The sequence below is a fragment of the Coturnix japonica genome, chromosome 3 (assembly GCF_001577835.2).
Source record: "Coturnix japonica isolate 7356 chromosome 3, Coturnix japonica 2.1, whole genome shotgun sequence".
Taxonomy (NCBI): Eukaryota; Metazoa; Chordata; class Aves; order Galliformes; family Phasianidae; genus Coturnix; species Coturnix japonica.
In genome coordinates this window covers 58028157-58047438 of record NC_029518.1, presented here as the reverse complement: position 1 = coordinate 58047438, position 19282 = coordinate 58028157, and the positions used below count along the sequence as shown (strand labels likewise).

Sequence of the window (19282 nt, the reverse complement as noted above, 5' to 3'; positions counted from 1 at the left end):
GATGCTCCTCCTATCCTCTACGTGTACAGAGCCCTTAGGGAGGAATGAGGCTGGCAAGACCCTGTACACAATATAAACTGATCCATCTGTGAGAATGGACTGTTATCAAATACACAGCAAACAGCCATGGGAAGCCAAACTGGGCAGCTACAAGAGATTTGTAGGTCTTATTTTTTTTTTTCTTAGGTTTCAGTTAATCCTGTTGTAGGTCTTATTATTATTATTTTTTTTTCTTAGGTTTCAGTTAATCCTGTTGCTTGTGTTAGGTTTTGGTGTTTGGAGAGCTAAGAAACATTCTCTCTTTGAAGAGAAAAATCACACTGACATGATAATGATAAACAAGGTAATAAAAAATTAATCATTTACAACTTCAGGAACAATAGTCCTCTCTCTACCAGCTGTGACATCTTTAGTCTAGTGAGTTAATGTCTGCCTATGCAGGACTGGCATAGGTTACAAGTGCTACTGTCACTGTGGTTCTGAGGATGCAAAACTGGTGGGATGGAGCTGGAGCATCCAGATTCCCAAAGGAGTAAGCTGAGTACATGCTACAGCTGCCAGTTTTGGTAAATGACACTTTCATTACTAGTGTTTCATGTGGATTTTACATCATTCTTAGCCTGCTATTAACTTTGCATGTAAAACCCCCCATTACAACAGGAAGGTTGGATTTCTTTTCCTGTTTTCACCTAAGGTAAATTTGGCCTCTTTCTGATAGCTGAGGTTTGCCACAGATCTACTCTACAGTCGCTAGTGAATTTAGAAATTAACCTGGTAGCTGTGTTTTTCTTGTTGGACTCATCTTCTCATACAATTCCAGCAGAGCAAGTAAAGATATGTAGCCTGATCTGAATGTCATGCAGTTATGAGATTCTAATTCATTTGTAGATTTAGAGCTAGGGTAAAATTACAGGCATCTATTACTTCAGACACACAGAAAGCTCATTTGGGATAAACAGAATTAATTCTTTTTTTCTTTTTTTTTAAATGCTAGTTTAAAATAATGACATAAGTCAGCAACAAAAATTAGGACAAATAAAAGCATTCTTTAGCTTCTCCTTGTGAAACATAGCCATCCTAGCAGCTTTTGTTTTACCCAGAACAAGATGGTGTTGACAACTTTATGCACTTTTTTTCTCAAGGCACTTTTCTGACCCTGTAAAAGCTGACTCCATTTCCTAAGTGAAAATACCGTAGGTACTTTCCATATCTAATTGTAAGTAAATTGTAAAAGTCAGCATTAAAATTCTCAAGATAATCAGTTGCATTTCTAAATGGAGTCTGAGATGGATTTGTTTCCTGGATTGTCTCCAACTGGCCACAAGTGCCGAGTATGTCTCTCATTGCAAGAGATGTTCCGTATTCTGTAGGAAAATGTACTGCATAGCATTTTAAAATACGGCTCTAAAAGATTATCATTAGCATAAATTATGTGCACTGAAACCATCACAAAGCACTTAAGGCTGCCCATAAGTGAACACCATTTTATTTATCCAGTTCTGAGTATAAGGATGAATTATTCTAAGCCTGCATTATTAATACTGAAATCACAAAGGAACACTACAGAGCAGAAAGTGAAATGTGTGATATGTGCATACAGGTACATATGTAATTTCTCACAGATAATATGATGTATTAGAGAGTATACGCTATATTTTGAAAGGGTGCACACACTACAGAAAATGAAGCTCAATGCTGTGTCCAAATAAACTGAAAATAAAATGATTCCAGAGAGAGTTGACGCAATGGTGGATTGAAACCATGTCTTCAGGATCAGAACGAAACCACCCCATGATTTTTAACTATCTGATTTTGCATCCCCACATAATGTGTAGAGGCTGACACCTGGCACCTGTTTTTAAGACTTAGAATAGGTTTATCAGAATATATCCGAGGTAATTTGAATAGTGAGGAAGTCAGAATGGCCCTCTGCCTCCCTTTTGCATTTGTCAGGAGAGGATTTTTGCCTTCAGCTCCAAGTACTAGGTGTGGAGCACGTTGCTTAAGCACAATAACAGTTCCCTCCCTTCTCATTAAACTGGAAATAAATATACATAAAATATCTCCCAAAGTTCAAAAGCATGCATCAACACGGGTGCCAGCCCCCTGCCTCTTACAGTAGACTAGCTGTTATGGCAAAGCTGAAAACTGTGGAGCTAAGTGCATGATCTCCTCAGTAGTCCAGTGTCTTTCCCTCAGGCAGAAATACTCCAGAGTGCAGAGCAATATAAAGATCACTAATGCTTTCAGTATCTTAAAAAGTTATTTAAACCAAAATAAGAATACATTTCCCACCAAAGACAGGTCCAAATTTCTGCAGTACAGGACTGGGCTTTTGTTTGTTCTTTGTCTTCAACTTGATAGATGTTGTGTTAAATATTTTGCACATAAAGTTGAATTATTTCAAACTTTGAGAAGGTAGGTGATGTGGTATTTGGAGCTACATAAACACAAGCAAACAATGTACTTGAGCACGTCTCCCTCATCACAATGAGTGCTCTTTCTCAGAGGCCAGTGTGGCTGCCACTTTGGCCATGTTTCAGAAGAAAGCAATGGCACTGCTGACATTTTTTCCTTTAGTGCCCTATCTGGGAAGGATTTTGAGCATGATTTGCCAGAAATTGCTTGGTTAGCCTATACAGCTTAAGAACAGTTTTCATGTCTTCAGAAGAAGCACTTATTGTTGTTGAGATTCCTGGCAGAATTTAGCTGACAGAAAGTCCAGCAAAATGACAAGCTAGAACATGACAAAGCTTTGCCCATGTATTGCTACTTGCCTCAGACATCAGCTACAAGCATCTCTTTGCCTCAGAGGTGAGCTGGCTGTCACCCCAACTTGTTGTATCTTGGATTATATTCAGTCCTAACTCTTCTTGAGTATCAGATAAAGAGACAAGATGTCTGCTTGAGACACCAGGTTCCTCTGCAAAGATGACTACTCAAAGGTTTGATGTGCTGCCCGAACTCTTAATTGGATCCAACACTGTAATTTGTTCCACAATAGGATGACCCAGCATGGTTTTTCCAGCACAACATGAAAGAAAATGAAAAAAAAGTGGCTCTACAAAGCTGTTAAATTGATTCTATAAATTGCATCACTCAACAGCCTCAGGCTGACTATGAATATTTCAGTACTGTTCATCTCTTCAGCTTCACGTCTAATGTTCTTCTGGAGTAAACAAGTGTTGTGTGGGAAAGCCTGCTTCCGTAGTAAATAAAATGCGTTCCAAAAGAGAGCTCAGTAGCAATTACTGGAAATTTGAAGATGAACTGATGTAAAATTAAAGAATCTTATAAGACACATTTTCAAATTAAAGAATCTTTTTAAGCACAATTTCAGTATAATTCTGCAAGACACAAGTTTGTTCTATGGAACCTGAAGGGTATAAATTTTATCAAAATATGATATTACTGACTTGAAAAAGGTACTGAAAAATCTGTGTTTCTGAGAAGAATTCAGACAGTGCTGGAATCTGTTATGGTACTACACTGCCCAAACAACCAAGAACTTATCAGCAAAGTCCAGAAAAGCAGTAGCAAAGTGATACTAAACGTTTCATCACATATCTCTATTACCTTAAATTTTGTGTAATAGTGTCACATAGTTTTGTGGACCAAATATCAGTAAGGCTCTCATTTATATATTAGATAATCAGATGTCCACCCTAAAAATACACTAAAGGAAAAGGTTCTTGCCTTGAGAACAGGAAATTCATCACCAGGGCAACAAGAGTGTTTCTATTATCCAAGCAGAGACCATGGGTGCTAAAACTACTTTTTATACTGGAAATTATTATTAGCAACTCCTCCTCACAGGGACTGAGGAGGCTGCCAGACTCTATCATGCAGCAAAGCACAAGAAAGCTGCATGTGACCATCTGTACAACTTTCCTCATGTCCTATATGGATCTTCTTCCTGTTCTTGTTAAAAACCTTTGTATTACAGGCAATTAGACTTCTCAAAAGTTAAATCCTTGCAATTATTTGCATATTCAGTACCAAATTGGACTGGAGTGTGCAATGGACAGAACTGCCAGACAGCAAGACCCTAGACAAAGTGCAACCTGAAGAAAATCATCAACAGTGGCATGTTTTAAATGAACCTGCATTTAGGGCTTGATTTGTAAGAAGCATTAAGAGCCCAGATCATGAACTTCACTGCTCAGAAAATGGCTGTGAAAACGTCTAATTTCTATCTACCTGAGTCCACAGGATGGGATTGATGAGACATACATAAATCTGAAAAATGCAAATTGTGAACATGCTATATAAAGGCCAGCAATTTCCACAAGTACATCTGAAGATGACTTTGACACAGTATGAACAGCAGATTATAGATTGTCAAAGAAAATCTTTCTGAAGGAGATAGCATAAAGGATTGTTCAGTACTTCCAGTAAATGAGACGTGGTAGCTTCTTGCCCCTGCAAGTGAAGTGCTAAAATCCTAATGGACCAGCAGCTAACCATATTTCGTATACTGGGAAAGTAAATTGAAACAAAACCAGAATTGCCATTAAACGTGAACAGAACTGGGATTCCCAACTTCATGCAGCTTATTGAATATTTTCCATTTTTATTTTAATGTTGAAGCATTTTAAAATATCTCTGCTGCTTTCTTTCATCATCAGTCCACTTAGCAAGGCAATGGTTGTTGTTTTTAATGAAGAATAGTTGTAAAAAAAATCCATTTTACTCTTTTCTCAGTATTCCTTTTTCCTAACCTGATGCCATGCTTCTGCTAATTACCATTGACTGGAAAACAGCTGACCAATTAACCCTGGCAGGGTAGTCATTAGTTTGCTGGCACTGCCTGTCTTCCATCAGGCAGAGAGGACTGATTGGTAGGTTCAGCTAATTAGCAAGGAGCTGGCAGAGCCCACTGTTCCTTAAATGATGAACATCCCCAAACCACTGAGAGAAATTACTGGATCATTTAAAACACATGACTGAATATCTTCAAGTAGATAAAAGCTAGTAAACAAGGCTATAGCTCTTACTGAGCAGAGTCAGAAACTAATTGGAGAGGAAAGGCTAACAGGCTTTCTATTGTTGTTGTGTTGGAGTTTTGTTGTTGTTTTATATTTTAAACTATTGGGATTGGTTTGTTTCCATTGTAGTCTACCATTAATATCAGTTAGCTATAATTAAAAGCTAGTAGTGACTTAAGAGGATCTATTTGATAAACAGTGAGACCTAAAATGACTTTTCTTCCAAAGTGGCTAACTTTTCTGAAAGGCAAAGAAGTTGTTATTGCTAATGCTATAATTGCAATACTGACAATTGGTGGGCAGCAACTCTTCTCTTTCTTTACATTCAGCTGCCCTTGTCATGAGGGGCAGAACCTCATCTATGGGTTGGCCTTCCTAGGCGTTCCTGCACTGATTCTTCTGGTTCTTGGCTATGCTCTGAACAACCAGACCTGGAGGCTGGTTACAGGCAAGAGATCTCCTCTCCTGGCAGAGAGCACATGGAATCACTTACTGCAGTGCAAGCTGACCTGCTTTGTACTGTGCAGCATCACTGGGAGAGCACTGGTTGCTCCAGTGACATGGCTAGCGGTCACTCTGATAAATGGCTCCTACTATGTCTGTGCTGTGAGTGAATATGCCTCTGCATATTACTATGGAGACATTCCTAATGTGACTATTAGTGAACGTCAGAGGATTTTGGCTGCATTTCCTTGCAGTCAACTAGTTCCACCAGAGCTGAGCAGGGCACGAGATGAAGTGATCCTCCTGCTCCGGTACCAGTCACAGGTGAGTAATCAACATTGTTTCTCCTGCAGTTCTAACAATGACACCACAGTTTTTTCAGCAGGCTAAATGTGAGGATAGAACAGGATCAACGTCTTCTGTTTTGACTGCCAAATCTTTTTAGTGTTTTGTGAAGCCTTTGTTCCCATAGGTGGAACTGAACGTTCAGTACATAAATTATTACTTCTGGCCCTCCAGTTTGCTACTTGCTACTGGGAGATGCATTCTTGTGTATTGAGAAGCACCACCAAGTAAGACAAATGGAAGTTCAAGAGTCACTGAAGGGCAGGAGGCTTCTTGTACTCAAGCACAAGAAATGTGACTCAAGGGTCCAGACTGAGAGCTCTACACAAACACAAGTCCTGTTGTTGTTTTTTTAGATCAGACTTGATTCTAGAAGCCAATATTCCAGCTAGATACTAGGGGGAATGTTAAGATTATTACTTCAAGGAAAATTACTTGCAAATATGGCATAAGGTAACCTGGGCTAGGAACTAGAGGGTTTTTATGTTGCAGATTCACAATAATAGCTGTAGAGGCAACATCCTTAAATTATTCATCAGGGCTTCCTTAAACTTGATGGGAAGAAATGAGTTTGACACAGCTGTCTGCAGTAGTCAGGGATTGCAATGGCAATAGATACAAGCCATTCTTATCTCCTGTTAGCCTTCTTATTCAGGAAAAGCAACTGAAGATTGTCTTAGATTTTTATTCTGTTTTTTTTTAATGCCCAAAAAGTACCACTGTGGTTTCAGCTGTGATCTTGTTTGCTTGCTTCTGTCAGGTGGCTGGCTGGCTTCTGATTGCTGTGGTAGTCATCACTGTCTTCCTGTCTTACTGCCTAGCAAGCTGTTTTTCTCCGCTCAGCTTCCTGCACTTCAGATACTGGACCAGCTATGTCCGTAACGAGCAGGAGCTCTTTGATGAAGCAACAGACCAGCATTCCAAGCTCTATGCCATGAAGCATGTGAAGAAGTTCTTTGGATTTGTCCCAGGAAATGAAAATATAAATGAAATCCGTATCCCATCACTTAGAGAGTGGCAAGCCATCTCCGGACTGGCCTTCCTAAAATTAGTGGATGAGGAGCACTACGACTACAGCCTTCTTCATGACTGGGCACTCAAGGACTCAGCAGACAGAAAATACCTGAAGCTTGATGAAGACCCCTGACCGTAACTTAGCTGTGAGGTTCTAAGCTCCTTCCAGCACCTTGTGGAAAAATCAGGGGTGTCTAGCTCCGTTTTAGACCTGAACTGCTGTGGAGATTTTGGATATCATATTACATAAAGGACACAAATAAGTACTTTGTTAATGTAGTCTTTCAGAAGCTTATACACTGTTCTTGATGTGATGGTGTCTAACCCTGTGGGATGCATACGTTAGATGCCCCATCTGACTGTGGTGGGCTGTTTTAAGCTGAAGCTTCACTTTCTAACAGTTCTGCAAAGGGGATGAGTTGTACTGGGTAAGAAAGCTATACTCAAATGCTTTCTCTTCCCACTTGTTAAAAAGTCTTTAATAGTGGCTTCTGAACGATTAGATCCTATGAGCCTGATCCACTATGTATAAAGTAGAAGCAAGATATCTAGCTTTGTCTTAAAGACCTCCAGCAGAAATACTTTATTTTTCCCCTTCCACTTTCTTATATAAAACACTTCCTCAACCAACGCTGAGTCTAAAGTAGTATGAAAACTTTCAGTGAGCAATTGATATTTCTAGCAGAATTGAGATGCACAAGATGGAGGGGTAAATCATATAGCAGTTCTAAGGGGAGAGGGGGAAGGATGGGAAGAAGAGAAGGGGAGGGGAAAGAAAACAACAAAGCAAAAAGGACACTTTACATGTGGAAGCTTGAATTTGAGCACTTCCTAAGTTGAAGCAGTAGCAAGGTTAGTTTCCTGTTCCTTTTGCATGTACCCCAAAATGTGTCAGATTTTACAAATAAGCTGGCCTACTATGCAGGGAAATATCCTTCTGAAGTTAGGTTTGCTTTGCCTCTGAAAATGCTAAAGTTCAAGTCATACTATTGTGCCCACAATTATTGCTGCGGTTATTGCTTCCTGAATTGCCTTGCAGAGTGTGTGCTACCTAGTCATAGGACAGGCTGCACAATGCTACCTACTGGGGGGTTTTGTTTGTTTGTTCTTGTGATTTTATTAAAAACAACAACAAAAGAACAGTCTTGAAATAGGAAAATACATGTAGCACTTTCCCTTGCAGAATGCAGGAGCTGAGAGTATGATAAAAAGCAGGTCTTGGTAAGTGCGTTTGCACTTCCTTTGAGAAACTTCTAAGCATGGACTTGAAAAAAGTTGAAGATGCTGAGTAACTGGAGAAATGTGTATTTTACATCCCTGAAAATTTTGCAAATCTCACATGTTCCACTTGACTCCTGAAGTTTCTATTAATATGTATGGTATCTAGGTTGAGTTTAGAAAGCAAAGCATCTGTTAGTGAATACAGTCTCTAATTTCACTTTGAATTCATTGGTGTTTGGTTTTGGTTTCTTTTGTTGGTTTGGTTTTTTGTCTTTTTTTGAAGATGGAACACTGTGCACAGTCTAGAAGACAAACAGCTGCTTTGTGTATCTGAAAGTTTCTCCTTCTCTCTGATTGGAGTAACAAAAACTAACTGCTACCTGTTCTGTGATTCTTTTTCCTTCCTGCTTTGTTTTACAGTGCCACTATGAAATGATGCAATGTTTGTAAGAAAGCGAGCTGTCAGCCTCTTACTAATAGTGAAACTATGACTTTTAAATCTTCATGTTGTCTAGCTTTGTCCCAATTGCTGTTTTTCCCTTGTTTTTAGAGTTTATTTAAAAATAATAAATCTGGGTAAGAAACTTTATCTGTTATTGTGAATTTAGCCTGCTAATGTGCATAGTATTGCCTTGTTGGGATATGTTAATCCATAGTATTAAATACAGCTGTATCATGATGGATTATGGTGCATTTCCCATCATTTCTCTTTTCCTTAAATACGTTATGGATGGGTAATGAAATAAGGCACTGCCTCCTATTTGAAGTTAAGAGAGAAACCCACACGGCACTGAACAGCCCGTGTCTGCTAACACTGGCATCACCTTACCCCAATTAACCCATCATTTTAGAGCTGCATTTTGCTCACTCAGACTGAGGATGACTATTCCTATAGCAGTAGCTCCCTTCGGCTGCCCTTAGACCCCCACCACGTATTTCCTGGAGCTCGTTTTGAATACCCTGCTGACCCCTGCAGGTTTCCAACTGAACAACGGCGTTAATCTAACAGAGCAGCGATGTCCTTTTAAAAGCAACTCTGAAGGTGCTGAACTTTCCAGGTAGAGCACAGAGCTCTCCAGGTGCCAGAGGCTGAACCTCAACTGCTGCTGTTTACCCAACTAAAGTCGATTTAAACTAAGAAGATCAGATCCACGATGGACAGCGAACACAAGAGTGAGTCCCACCCCCAGCCCTAAGCCATCCACAACCGAGCGAGTCGCGCGGTCGGCGCCAGGCAGTGCCAGCCGATGCCGGCGGCCGGCGCATGCGTTGGGTGTGTGGCGGCCCATGGCCGTTGGAGGCGATGACGGACTACAGCGAGGAGCAGCGGAACGAGCTGGAGGCCCTGGAGTCCATCTACCCGGACTCGTTCACGGGTGAGCCGCGGCGCGCAGCCCGCTCCGCCCCACGGCTGCTACGAGGCGGTGGAGGCCCGGCCGGGTACGGGGCGCTGCCTGCCGCCCCTTTTGGCTTTCTGGAAGTGAAGGTTGAGCGGAGCGTGGGGTGTTTGGGTGCCGGGGTGCCTCAGTTCCAGGCCTGGGGTGGGACTAGGGTAGGCTGGGTGCAGGGTGTGCACTCGCTGGCCGGCATCCGAGGGGCTGCAGTTGTAGGCTGTATGTCTGTGTGATTTTTGCACGTTCTCGCCTTCCTACCTGCGCTGCCCCACGTCCCGCCTCGTTTTACTCCGCACTAACTTCACTCTGTTATTTACCCGCTGCGTTTGTTTGTTGCTTTAATCTGGAAACGCTTCTGGTTCTTCGTTTTCACGTTAAAGCAACGTGGAGTGGTATCTTTTAGGTGAGGATGCTGAGTCAGTGACTTATACGCTTTCATACAGTCAAGTGTTTATTCTGGTTTATTGTTTGATCTGGTAATAATGTACTTATACCCATGAAGAAGAGGGATCACAGAAGTCTGTAGTGGTGGTACATTAGCAGTTGGGCAACATTCAGTTAACACTGTTAGATCACATATACTACATTGGTTATAGGTTACAGCAGTGGTACAGTGCAATCCTTAATTAAGGATTTCACCTGCTGCTCACTCAAGCAATAAGATGAAACCATCTAGTCCGTGACAGCTGAACATAAGTTTACCCATTTTTTGGTCTATTAAGCACCAATGTCTGTCTTTCAGCTACCTTCATTTTTTAGGCTATTTCTAGAACTGTGCTCTTGAATGAAAGCATCGTCCATCACATTTGTTTGTTTTAAGAACCATTTTTCACATCAAGCAGTCTTAAATACAGTAATAGGAACAGATTTACTGTAAAGGTAGTCTAGAGTCAGAAATAGGCTGGTTACCCATTGTACCTATCTAGCACAATAAAGTGATCTGGCTTTGGGACCTTTCTGCTTATACTGGCTTTACTAGTTCAAGTCACTCACTGGTAGGTAAGTCTGTACTCTTGGTGACGTCTTGCTATTGTGCATGTTACATGCTGTCATTTAAAGAGCACCTCAAATATCACATCACGTGGAAAACAGTAGTTAATTGGAAAGCACCTTTTAATGATTTTAAAGGCTCCTAACACTGTATCAAGGCTTCTTTACCTTACTAGTCCTAGAGAAATTCAGTTTTAGTTATGTGAAGAAGTTTTATAATTTAAAGTAAATGTATTTTTCTCTTTTTTCAACAGTGTTGTCAGAAAAGCCAACGACTTTCACAATTACTGTGACATCAGAAGCAGGTGAAAATGATGAAAGTAAGTTGATTGTGTCTTAATATACAGGAAGGGAGATTATTCTGTGTAACTTCTGAGTTTATATATATATATATATATTAGCTGTTTCAATGCATGTTTCTGTATACCCGGCTATTTTCCAAAGTCTGTCTTTAAGCATCTTACATTTATGAAACTGCTGTAGGAAACATTGATGCTGTCTTGCAAGAGGTGGGTAAGATTTATCTCTCAAGTATATAGAAGTTGTGGATGTTGATTGTGATGTTTTTTGTTGGTGTAGTGTTAGGAACCTGCCTAAACTGTGTGTGCTAGCACCAGAATGGTTGGTGTCTTCCATGCTTGTTGCCATAAAATGTTGATTTGGTTATTGTTGTGGAGCAGCCTCTGAAAGATGAGATAACTGTTTAGGGCTTGGTAGCCTTGGTAGTTCACTGAATCAGTTCCTTGCAGTGAAGTTCAGAGCAATGGCTTATTCAGTGGAAGATTTCCCTATTCCTTCTTCCAAACACATCTTTTTTAGATGGAGAAAAATGTATTCTGAACTACTTTAAAATAAGGTTCTGCACATGCAGAAGGCTCTTAAATGTTATCGTCTAGTGAAGTATCTGTCCAAATTGTCTTCTCTTTATGAAAGGGCTTAGGGTTCCATCAGCATTTGGTGCTCTTCTGGCACGGAAAGTCTATATGGCACTCTGAAGTACTTCTGCCTTCTGGCATGTTCAAGAATGCTTTATCTCTTTTGGTATCAGTGATTACATGAATTTGTTGTAAGCAAATTTCATTCCAGATAAGTTCAAGAGGTGTTATTCTGTGTTCGTGAGTTAGAGGAAAGAAAACTGCTGTCATCTCCTTTGGCCTTAAAGGAGTAAGCACTGTGCGGAGCAAGTGTGTGTTAAAGGGAGATCTGAGCTACCAGAACTGTGAGTCGTGAACTGAAGGAAGGTTCCTCCCTGGTATTCTGTCAGGATGAATGAAAGGAGGGAATGTAATTCTTTCTGGCCTTACTTCCTTGCTGGACTAGCTCTCAGTAACATCAGGTTGAGTGTGTGTTCCTCAGGCAATTTTTCTCCTTGCTTATTAACTTCTAATGGACATTTATGTTCGTGTCATATGTGGAGCTGTTGGCTACCACACCAGTTGTTGCTCCAACTAGGCATGCAGAATTTAAAGCAGTAATATGCTGAGATTCTCTCTACGTTTGATTGTTAGGACTCTTGCTTCATTTTCTCCAGCATTAAGTGGGATGCCAAGGAAAAGAGGTACCCACTGTACCACAGAAAAAAATTTCCAGTCTTTCTAAAGTCTTTTAAATAGTCTGAAATAGCTTATGAAAGGGTAAACTTCAGTCTTAGTTATTTACTATTCTTGCATTATATTTAAATTTGTTCTGTAAGATGTAATATGTGTGTAAGATGACTGGTCCTTTAAGACAAGTTTTTTTCCTACCTTAAACTATTTAGGCTGTTGATGCAATAGAAAAATGTACAATCAGAATTAGGTAAGATAATCACTGTAATGTGTGTTCTTTGTCTTTTAGATGTCCAAACAACCCTTAAGTTTACCTACAGAGAAAAATACCCCGATGAAACTCCCCTTTATGAAATCGTCTCTCAGGAGAATCTCGAAGATAATGATGTCACAAGCATAATAAACCTATTGGAACAACAGGTAAGTGAAATGGAATATCTCAATTACTCTTGATATCGCTTGATTTAGTAGGAATTTATCCCTCAATTAAGTTGTTTTCTGAGAGATGACTTACTGATTTGAAATATGTTCCATACTGTAAGGGCTGAATTCAAGACCGAAGTTCGGTAAATGGCATTAGTGATGTAAATAACGTTAACAACATAAAATAAAGAGTTAATCAGTGTGCACATGTGAAATAAGGAAATGGAGGGCTCTACAGCTTTCCCTCTTAGCATTTCTATCTCAAGAGAGAAATGTACAAATTTAAATGTATAACTAGTATTTGTGGAGCTAAGTCAGTTCAGTTTTGTTTGGAAAGAAAAAAAAGCTGCATTTCAATAACTATTTTGGGTCGAGAAAAAATACTCTTTGACCCTTGGTATCAGTGACAGTGCTTTGTGAAGGTATGAAGAGGAAACCTTCTTGATTTAAATATTTCTTGGCAAATCTTATCTGCCTTATAATAGCTGTAAAATGTTCTTCGGTCGTTCTCTTTTTGGTTTACATTTTACATCTTTCTTTCAGCAGCTGGTGATTTTTGATTTTGTCCCACCTGAAAGGAACATATGTAAAGAGAGTAAGGGATTAAGGAACAAGGGAGAGTGTAGATCTTAAGAAACAACAGATCAGAAACTACATTTTATAAACCTTGTATTCCTACAATCCTGTAGATTTTTTTTTTATCCATGAGAAAACTACCCTGGTGTCTAGAATATGTTGATGACGTATCATTATCATCAGTGTTTGGCTGCTTATCCATTCATTTGAGAGTGGTGGCCCTGCCAGGCAGGGGGGTTGGAACTTCATGATCCTTGAGGTCCCTTCCAACCCAGGCCATTCTTTGATTCTGAGAGTGACTTTAACTTGTTTATTTGGCCAATTGACTTTGGATTTTACAGTGAACTTTGAAATGGATGTAGAGTGCCTCAGCTGTGTTATCTGTGTGTATGTATACAATTATGCTTTCTGAACAGCTATGTGTATTAAGCTTCTGAAAATATGGGGTTCTTCTGCTTGATTTTGCCTTCTTTGTGTTGTAGGCAGAAGAAAATTTGGGAATGGTAATGATCTTCACTCTAGTGTCTGCGGTACAGGAGAAATTAAATGAAATAGTGGATCAAATAAAAACACGAAGAGAAGAGGAAAAGAAACAGAAAGAAAGAGAAGCGGAAGAAGAGGAGAAAGTATGTAAAATATTATTTCTAACTAAAGATTTAACTTTTCTTGATGCAAAGAGCAACTCTGAGCTGTAGTAGTAGAGGAACATCTAGCCCAAAGTTGATATAGTTAATGCTTAAGGTCCACAAGGCAGTTCATTGCACTTCAAAGATCTTTATTTATTTTTCCCCTCACTTTCTAAAGCAATCTTTTCACAGATGTGTTGCATGTTCACAACCCCCTCCAGCATTACTCCCTAAGACTGAGGCAGGGTTTTTTTTTCCCAAGTGAAAACAAAGTCTGTAGTCAGTTTCTTATTTGAAGTGGAAAGGATAGAATATGTAGCGCTGTGCACAGACTGCTCTTGTTCTGTAGAAGCAAGTCTTCCTTGGTGGAGCAGAAGCAGTAAGGACCAGTCTTCAGGATGTGGTTTGTCCTCCCTGTACATGTACTTTCTATCAGTCATCATGGAATACTTTTTCTATCCATGGGACATATTGTGTTAACTACTGATTATGTGCTTTCTTCAGTAGCTAGAGGGTGATGGAACATGAAATGTTCGCTATGTCTGAAATAGTAGGAAAAAAAAAAACCCTGCCAACCTTTTTTGTCTGTCATTGAGAGAGAACAGTTAATGTATTTTTTAATAGAAAGTTTCAGTCTAGATTGCACGTAGGAGTTGATAAGTGCTGCCTACTTAAGCATAACCTTTATTATTGCACTGTGGGTCCAAATGTATTACTTGGTGTTTTTCTATAATTTCCGCCTCAGTGCAGCTCTCTGAAGGGAGAGACCTGTGGGAAGAACAGAAACAAGCTAGAATGTGTTCTTTGTATGTGCTCAGGGTTAGAATTAATTTATGAGAATGCTTCACAGCAAGCAAATGCTTCTAGGGTGCTACAATGTAAGTAAGGAAGAAAATGCTCATCTTCACTTGTTGATTGTATTTGCAGCCTTGTTTTTTGTTTGTTTTTTCAGCAACGCTTTCATGGCACTCCTGTTACAATTGAGAATTTTCTGAACTGGAAAGCAAAGTTTGATGCGGAACTCTTAGAAATAAAAAGAAAAAAGATGAAGGAAGAAGAACAAGCAGGCAAAAATAAATTAAGCGGTATGGTTTAAAACTGTACTTGAAACTTTTGCAGTGTTCTCAGACTATCATGATAAGCCTTAAAGATAATTCTTACATCAATAGATGATAGTAGTAAATCAGATTTTAAAGCAAAATTAAATAACTGTTCACATTTCTCCAAGTCTTCTTGGGCTCTTTGGTGGGCTAAATAGAAAGCTGATTGGGAACCTTAATGACTTCAGTAGAAATCTTGACCCAAACTGTGTATTCAAGCTTCTTTTGGTTTTGTGCCAGGCTGTGTACTGCTTTGAGCTCCTGCTGATGAGCATTGCCCTGGCATAAATTGCTGAGGATTGTCAAACAACAGAAAGAATCTACACTGAGCAGTTTAGTGATTTGGCTTTATTTGTATTGGATCATGCCATGACTTAAAATTATTTGAAGGCATGTAGGAGTTTGGGATGTTGCTGATGGACTGAAGCAACACAGCAAGCTTATGATGCCTCGTGAGAATGGTAGTTCTGCTACTCAGTATTTTGGAGAAGAGCTGTCGTAATTATGGTTTCAGGATGTATTGTCTGTAAATCCCAGTCCAGCAGAATCCAAATCTACTGGGGAAAAAAATGCAGAAGAAATTATTTTAAGAGCCTGTATGCAAAAATAAGTCTTAAATAGCATTGTCCAGACTCTCTACAGCTTAACTTTGGTTCTCCTGTGATGATAAATCTACTTTCTAACCTGACTGCATCAGAAAACATAACTGATGTGACTGTGTGGTATCGCTGTATGGCAAAAGAAGGCAATGACAGTGCCTTCTAATGGGATACAAGCACTACAGAGCAATAGCAGGTAACAAAGAAGAAAAATTGGCTCACCCCTTCCAAAAATCACTGATGGTTCAAGAGGAACACAGTCTTTACCCAGTGAGATGCTGCTCACTTGGCTGCTAATGATGAGGAAGGGTGGATCCAGGCTTCACCTTTTCACTTGTGTATTGCTTGCACCTGAGCTCCCTAGGTTAGCCACACCTTCTTACCTGGTACTTAACCACTGATTCAGGCTGTGGCCTGACAGTTCCACTGCGCTTGCTGTTACCTCCCCCTTCTCTTCTGAAGGCTTTTGAAACCTCTGGGTAATTTTGATCAAACTTGATAGAAGTCTTAATGGTAGTAAGTCTTGTGAAATCTGTACAGAATGCTTGATTCGCTTATGATTGGAATGTGTTTGGGCATCTGAAAAGAGTCATTTGAAATCTGACTTCTGTTGTTTTTTTTTTGTTGATATTTTGTTGGTTTGTTTTTATGTTGGTAGTTGTATAAACAAACAGCATTTTGAAATGTATACATTTTAACTTCTAGGGAAACAGCTGTTTGAAATGGATCACAACCTTGATACATCTGACATCCAGTTCTTAGAGGAAGGTAAGTTTCTGTTTCTGCACCTGGAAGACAGTGGTTTAAAACATGTAAAAATTCCTAAGCAAAGTCTGTATTATAATTCTGACTAAAATCTCATGTCAGTGTCACTTTTAATTTTAAGATGGGTTATTGATAGAACGTTTTCCTGCCTTGAGAAGAATAGACTTCGCATTTGAATTTGGGCTCTGTTCCCAAGTTATGGGAACGTAACTTATAATGTTAACTTTTAATCCTGTCACTATCTGTTATTTAAAAACTCCTGCACTGATCAGTGTTGTAATTTTAAATTGAAGTTGTTAATAAATAACACTGATTTTTGTAGTTGCTACAATCTAATGGTGTTATCTAGATGGAAGCAGTTATAAAAGGCTCCTTCAAAAGCAGTGAAAAACAGAACCTTGTTCAGAGGCCAGAAGATGTCGCTATTGATACATACAAATAAAGTAGTGGTTCTGAAGTTTTGCTCTTAAGCTTTGTCTATTTTAGAAGAAAGTATGAAAGCATAGAAAGCCTCATCTTGCTTTTAAATTTTAAACCTAATATATATATATTTTTTACATATCAGTGCCTCTCTGAAGTAGTTGTCTGCCTTTCAAATTTTCTCCTGGAGAGAATTTAAAGGATAATTCTATGTGGTCTGCTGTTATTTGCTGCATGTGTGTATGGTACACACACACACACACACACACACACACACACACGTATTTATTTATATATAATGTGCATATACATGCTGTGCTTTGTACTTTTTGTATTCTGAGACTGTATTTTGTTGTTCAGGTACTTTTTTTCTCTTTGTGTAATTTCTTTTTTTTCTTTTTTTTTGTAGCTGGAAACAGTGTGGAGGTTGATGAATCTTTATTCCAAGAAATGGATGATTTAGAGTTGGAGGATGAAGAAGATGACCCTGACTACAACCCTGTTAATTTAGATAGTGATTAGATTTTTTTGGAACCGGCCCTGTCATCAGTATGGACTTATGTAACGAGAGAGAGGCAGGCAGAAAAACCACAGCATCTGTGGTTGTAGTAATGTGTATTGATTTTCCTTTTTTCAAAGAAAAAAAATATTTTACATCTAGGAGTATGGTCTTCTGATGACTGTCATCATAAATAAATCGACTAATATTTCACATGAAAAACTTGAGGCATACTCTTCTGATTATTATTGTTATTTTTTCCCTCCACTTCTTTAAGCGTCCTCAGAAGAGAAGCGACAACAAGCAAGAAGGAAAGATGGCATGGTGATTGTTAAACACACCTGCATACGGAAGCTGAGTTCTACTGTCTTCTTTGTAGGATATGCATGGGAAAGCGTATTGAATAGAACGGTTTACGTGCTATGCAGGTTTTTTTTCTTTGAAATTTTATAATGCAATAACTGACAGTCATTTCTGATACCCCAAATTATTAGCCGAATAGCAGTAGATAGGCAGCACTAGCCCTTTTTTAATAAGGCATAGCATTTTTAATGTTGAATGGAAACCACTTACATATTAGAGTGAAATTTTGTTTGCCGCAGCTTCAAAATGAAATGGTTGATTTTAAAATGGTTGATGTGTTTAGAAAGCCTTTTTTAAAGTTCTTGTGAATCAGTGAACTGAAAAAATAATTTGCTTTCGGCAACAGTGAATGTGAGAACACTGTCAGAGCACAGAAGGCAGTAATAGTATTTTACTTCATTCCTGTTCTGCTTCCATTTGTGGTTGCTGAGAGTTTTTTTGAAGTAGATTGTTGGCCATCTGTGAAAGTCTTAGCATAGTAAAGTTAGCATCCATGAGTTGCTGGGTAGCATGTTAACCCATCTGAAGAGTTCCTTGTGGAGCTACTGGCTTTATGTTAGACTCAGCCTCCCTTCAGACCTCCAAAAAACCTAGAACACTGAAGAAATGTGTGTAAAGTGTTTGGGACTGTGTCAGGTGGATGAAGGTTTCAAAAAGCAGCTCTCTGAACAGATAACTGCCAGGCACCTTGATGATTAGAAGCTTTGTGCTGGATTTTAAAACACTTCTGGTAGATTGCCTTAACTGCTCCAGCTTCAACCATTTAAAAGAGAATTGCACTGAAGTATCTATGCTTAGAAGACTAATGGATTTATGAACTTCAATATTTGGAAATTTCTTGCTCACAATAAGGAATTTGATTTCAGAAATAATATAATGATGTTTAAGATTCTCAGCTCATGCCATTTGAGAGCATCTGTGCGGATGATCTTGCATAACGTTTCAGTAGTCTTGTCTTTTTATACTCAAGAGGAATAAATAAGAGTTCCCAGTAGATAGAAATAAATATTAAAGTACCCTGTAAATGGTTTTATAAATGAACCATGTGCCTTTGTTCCTACCATCTTCTATTTGATGTTTCTAGTTTTGGCACCTCAGAACTTGAGACAAGCACCTAAGTTTCAGTTGTAACATTGTATGTTTCAAAGCAATAAGGAGGATCTGTGTTCCAGCAGGTATTACCAAATATATTTAAAAACTTGTAAGCTAATGTGATATTTAAAGTCTTGTCTCTTCCAAAGATGAAGTGGGATTGAAAGGTTTGTAATAACTGTGTCCCGTTTCCTGTGTAATTGCTAGCACGCTTTTAAATGATGTTTAGCACAGAACTTCATTTTCTTGTGTGTCTCATCAGCCATGAGAGAGCCTCCCAATGTTACTTTCAGTTGTCACTTTTTTTTTTGGCTAAAAGGAGTGTATTTTTCCTAAAAGCACTGAGTAAGTTCTCTTCAAATCTGAACTGAATCCAAGAATGCTGTATAGTCTGTGCAAAATAGGGATAATCTGAGAGAGTTTTCTAAGTGGGTCACTGGTGATACAAGAATCGCATCAATGTGAAAAAGAGCTTCTTAATACTTTCTAGATGAATGGGGTTTTCTGTTTTGTTTTCACACTGTGTTTATTGGTTTTTATGCAAAGATTGTGTAGCTTTAAGAAGTAATAACTGTGAAGTTCAAAGTATATTTTCATTGCTACTTACATCTTTTTTTTTTATCAGCAGAAATATGGGTTGAAATGACAAAAAAATTTCCTCAAGTCCATTTCTCCAAGTCTTTGAAACAAGTTTCAGTGACTCAGTCTAAAGTTCTAATTTGTTTATTAGCAATTAGCGTTTGTGAAATAAAAGGTAATTTTACCGAGTGGACTTGGGTGTATCTGTATGACTTTGTTTCCAGAGATGGAGATTGATCTTTTTATTTGTTATCAAGAAGTTCAGATGAAGTATTTAAAACTTTGAATTAGACTGAA

General features: G+C 38.8%; 2 protein-coding genes across 3 annotated transcripts; both read left to right on the top strand.

Annotated features, from left to right (window-relative positions):
• The first annotated feature begins 1 nt into the window (after nucleotide 1).
• Nucleotides 2–8696, top strand: CALHM4 (calcium homeostasis modulator family member 4). Its single transcript, XM_015858623.2, has 2 exons — nucleotides 2–5756; nucleotides 6538–8696. The coding sequence occupies exons 1-2, from the start codon at nucleotides 5199–5201 to the stop codon at nucleotides 6922–6924; spliced, it is 945 nt and encodes a 314-aa protein (XP_015714109.1). The 5' UTR covers nucleotides 2–5198; the 3' UTR covers nucleotides 6925–8696.
• A 467-nt stretch (nucleotides 8697–9163) lies between these two features.
• RWDD1 (RWD domain containing 1) lies at nucleotides 9164–19178 on the top strand. 2 transcript variants are annotated; one of them, XM_032443820.1, is made up of 7 exons: nucleotides 9164–9185; nucleotides 10651–10716; nucleotides 12233–12363; nucleotides 13425–13568; nucleotides 14521–14653; nucleotides 15973–16035; nucleotides 16862–19178. In XM_032443820.1, the coding sequence occupies exons 1-7, from the start codon at nucleotides 9167–9169 to the stop codon at nucleotides 16972–16974; spliced, it is 669 nt and encodes a 222-aa protein (XP_032299711.1). In that variant the 5' UTR covers nucleotides 9164–9166; the 3' UTR covers nucleotides 16975–19178. The 2 variants fall into 2 exon arrangements, with proteins under 2 accessions (XP_032299711.1, XP_015714115.1); XM_015858629.1 differs by lacking the exon at nucleotides 9164–9185 and adding an exon at nucleotides 9225–9388.
• The last annotated feature ends 104 nt before the right edge of the window (nucleotides 19179–19282 follow it).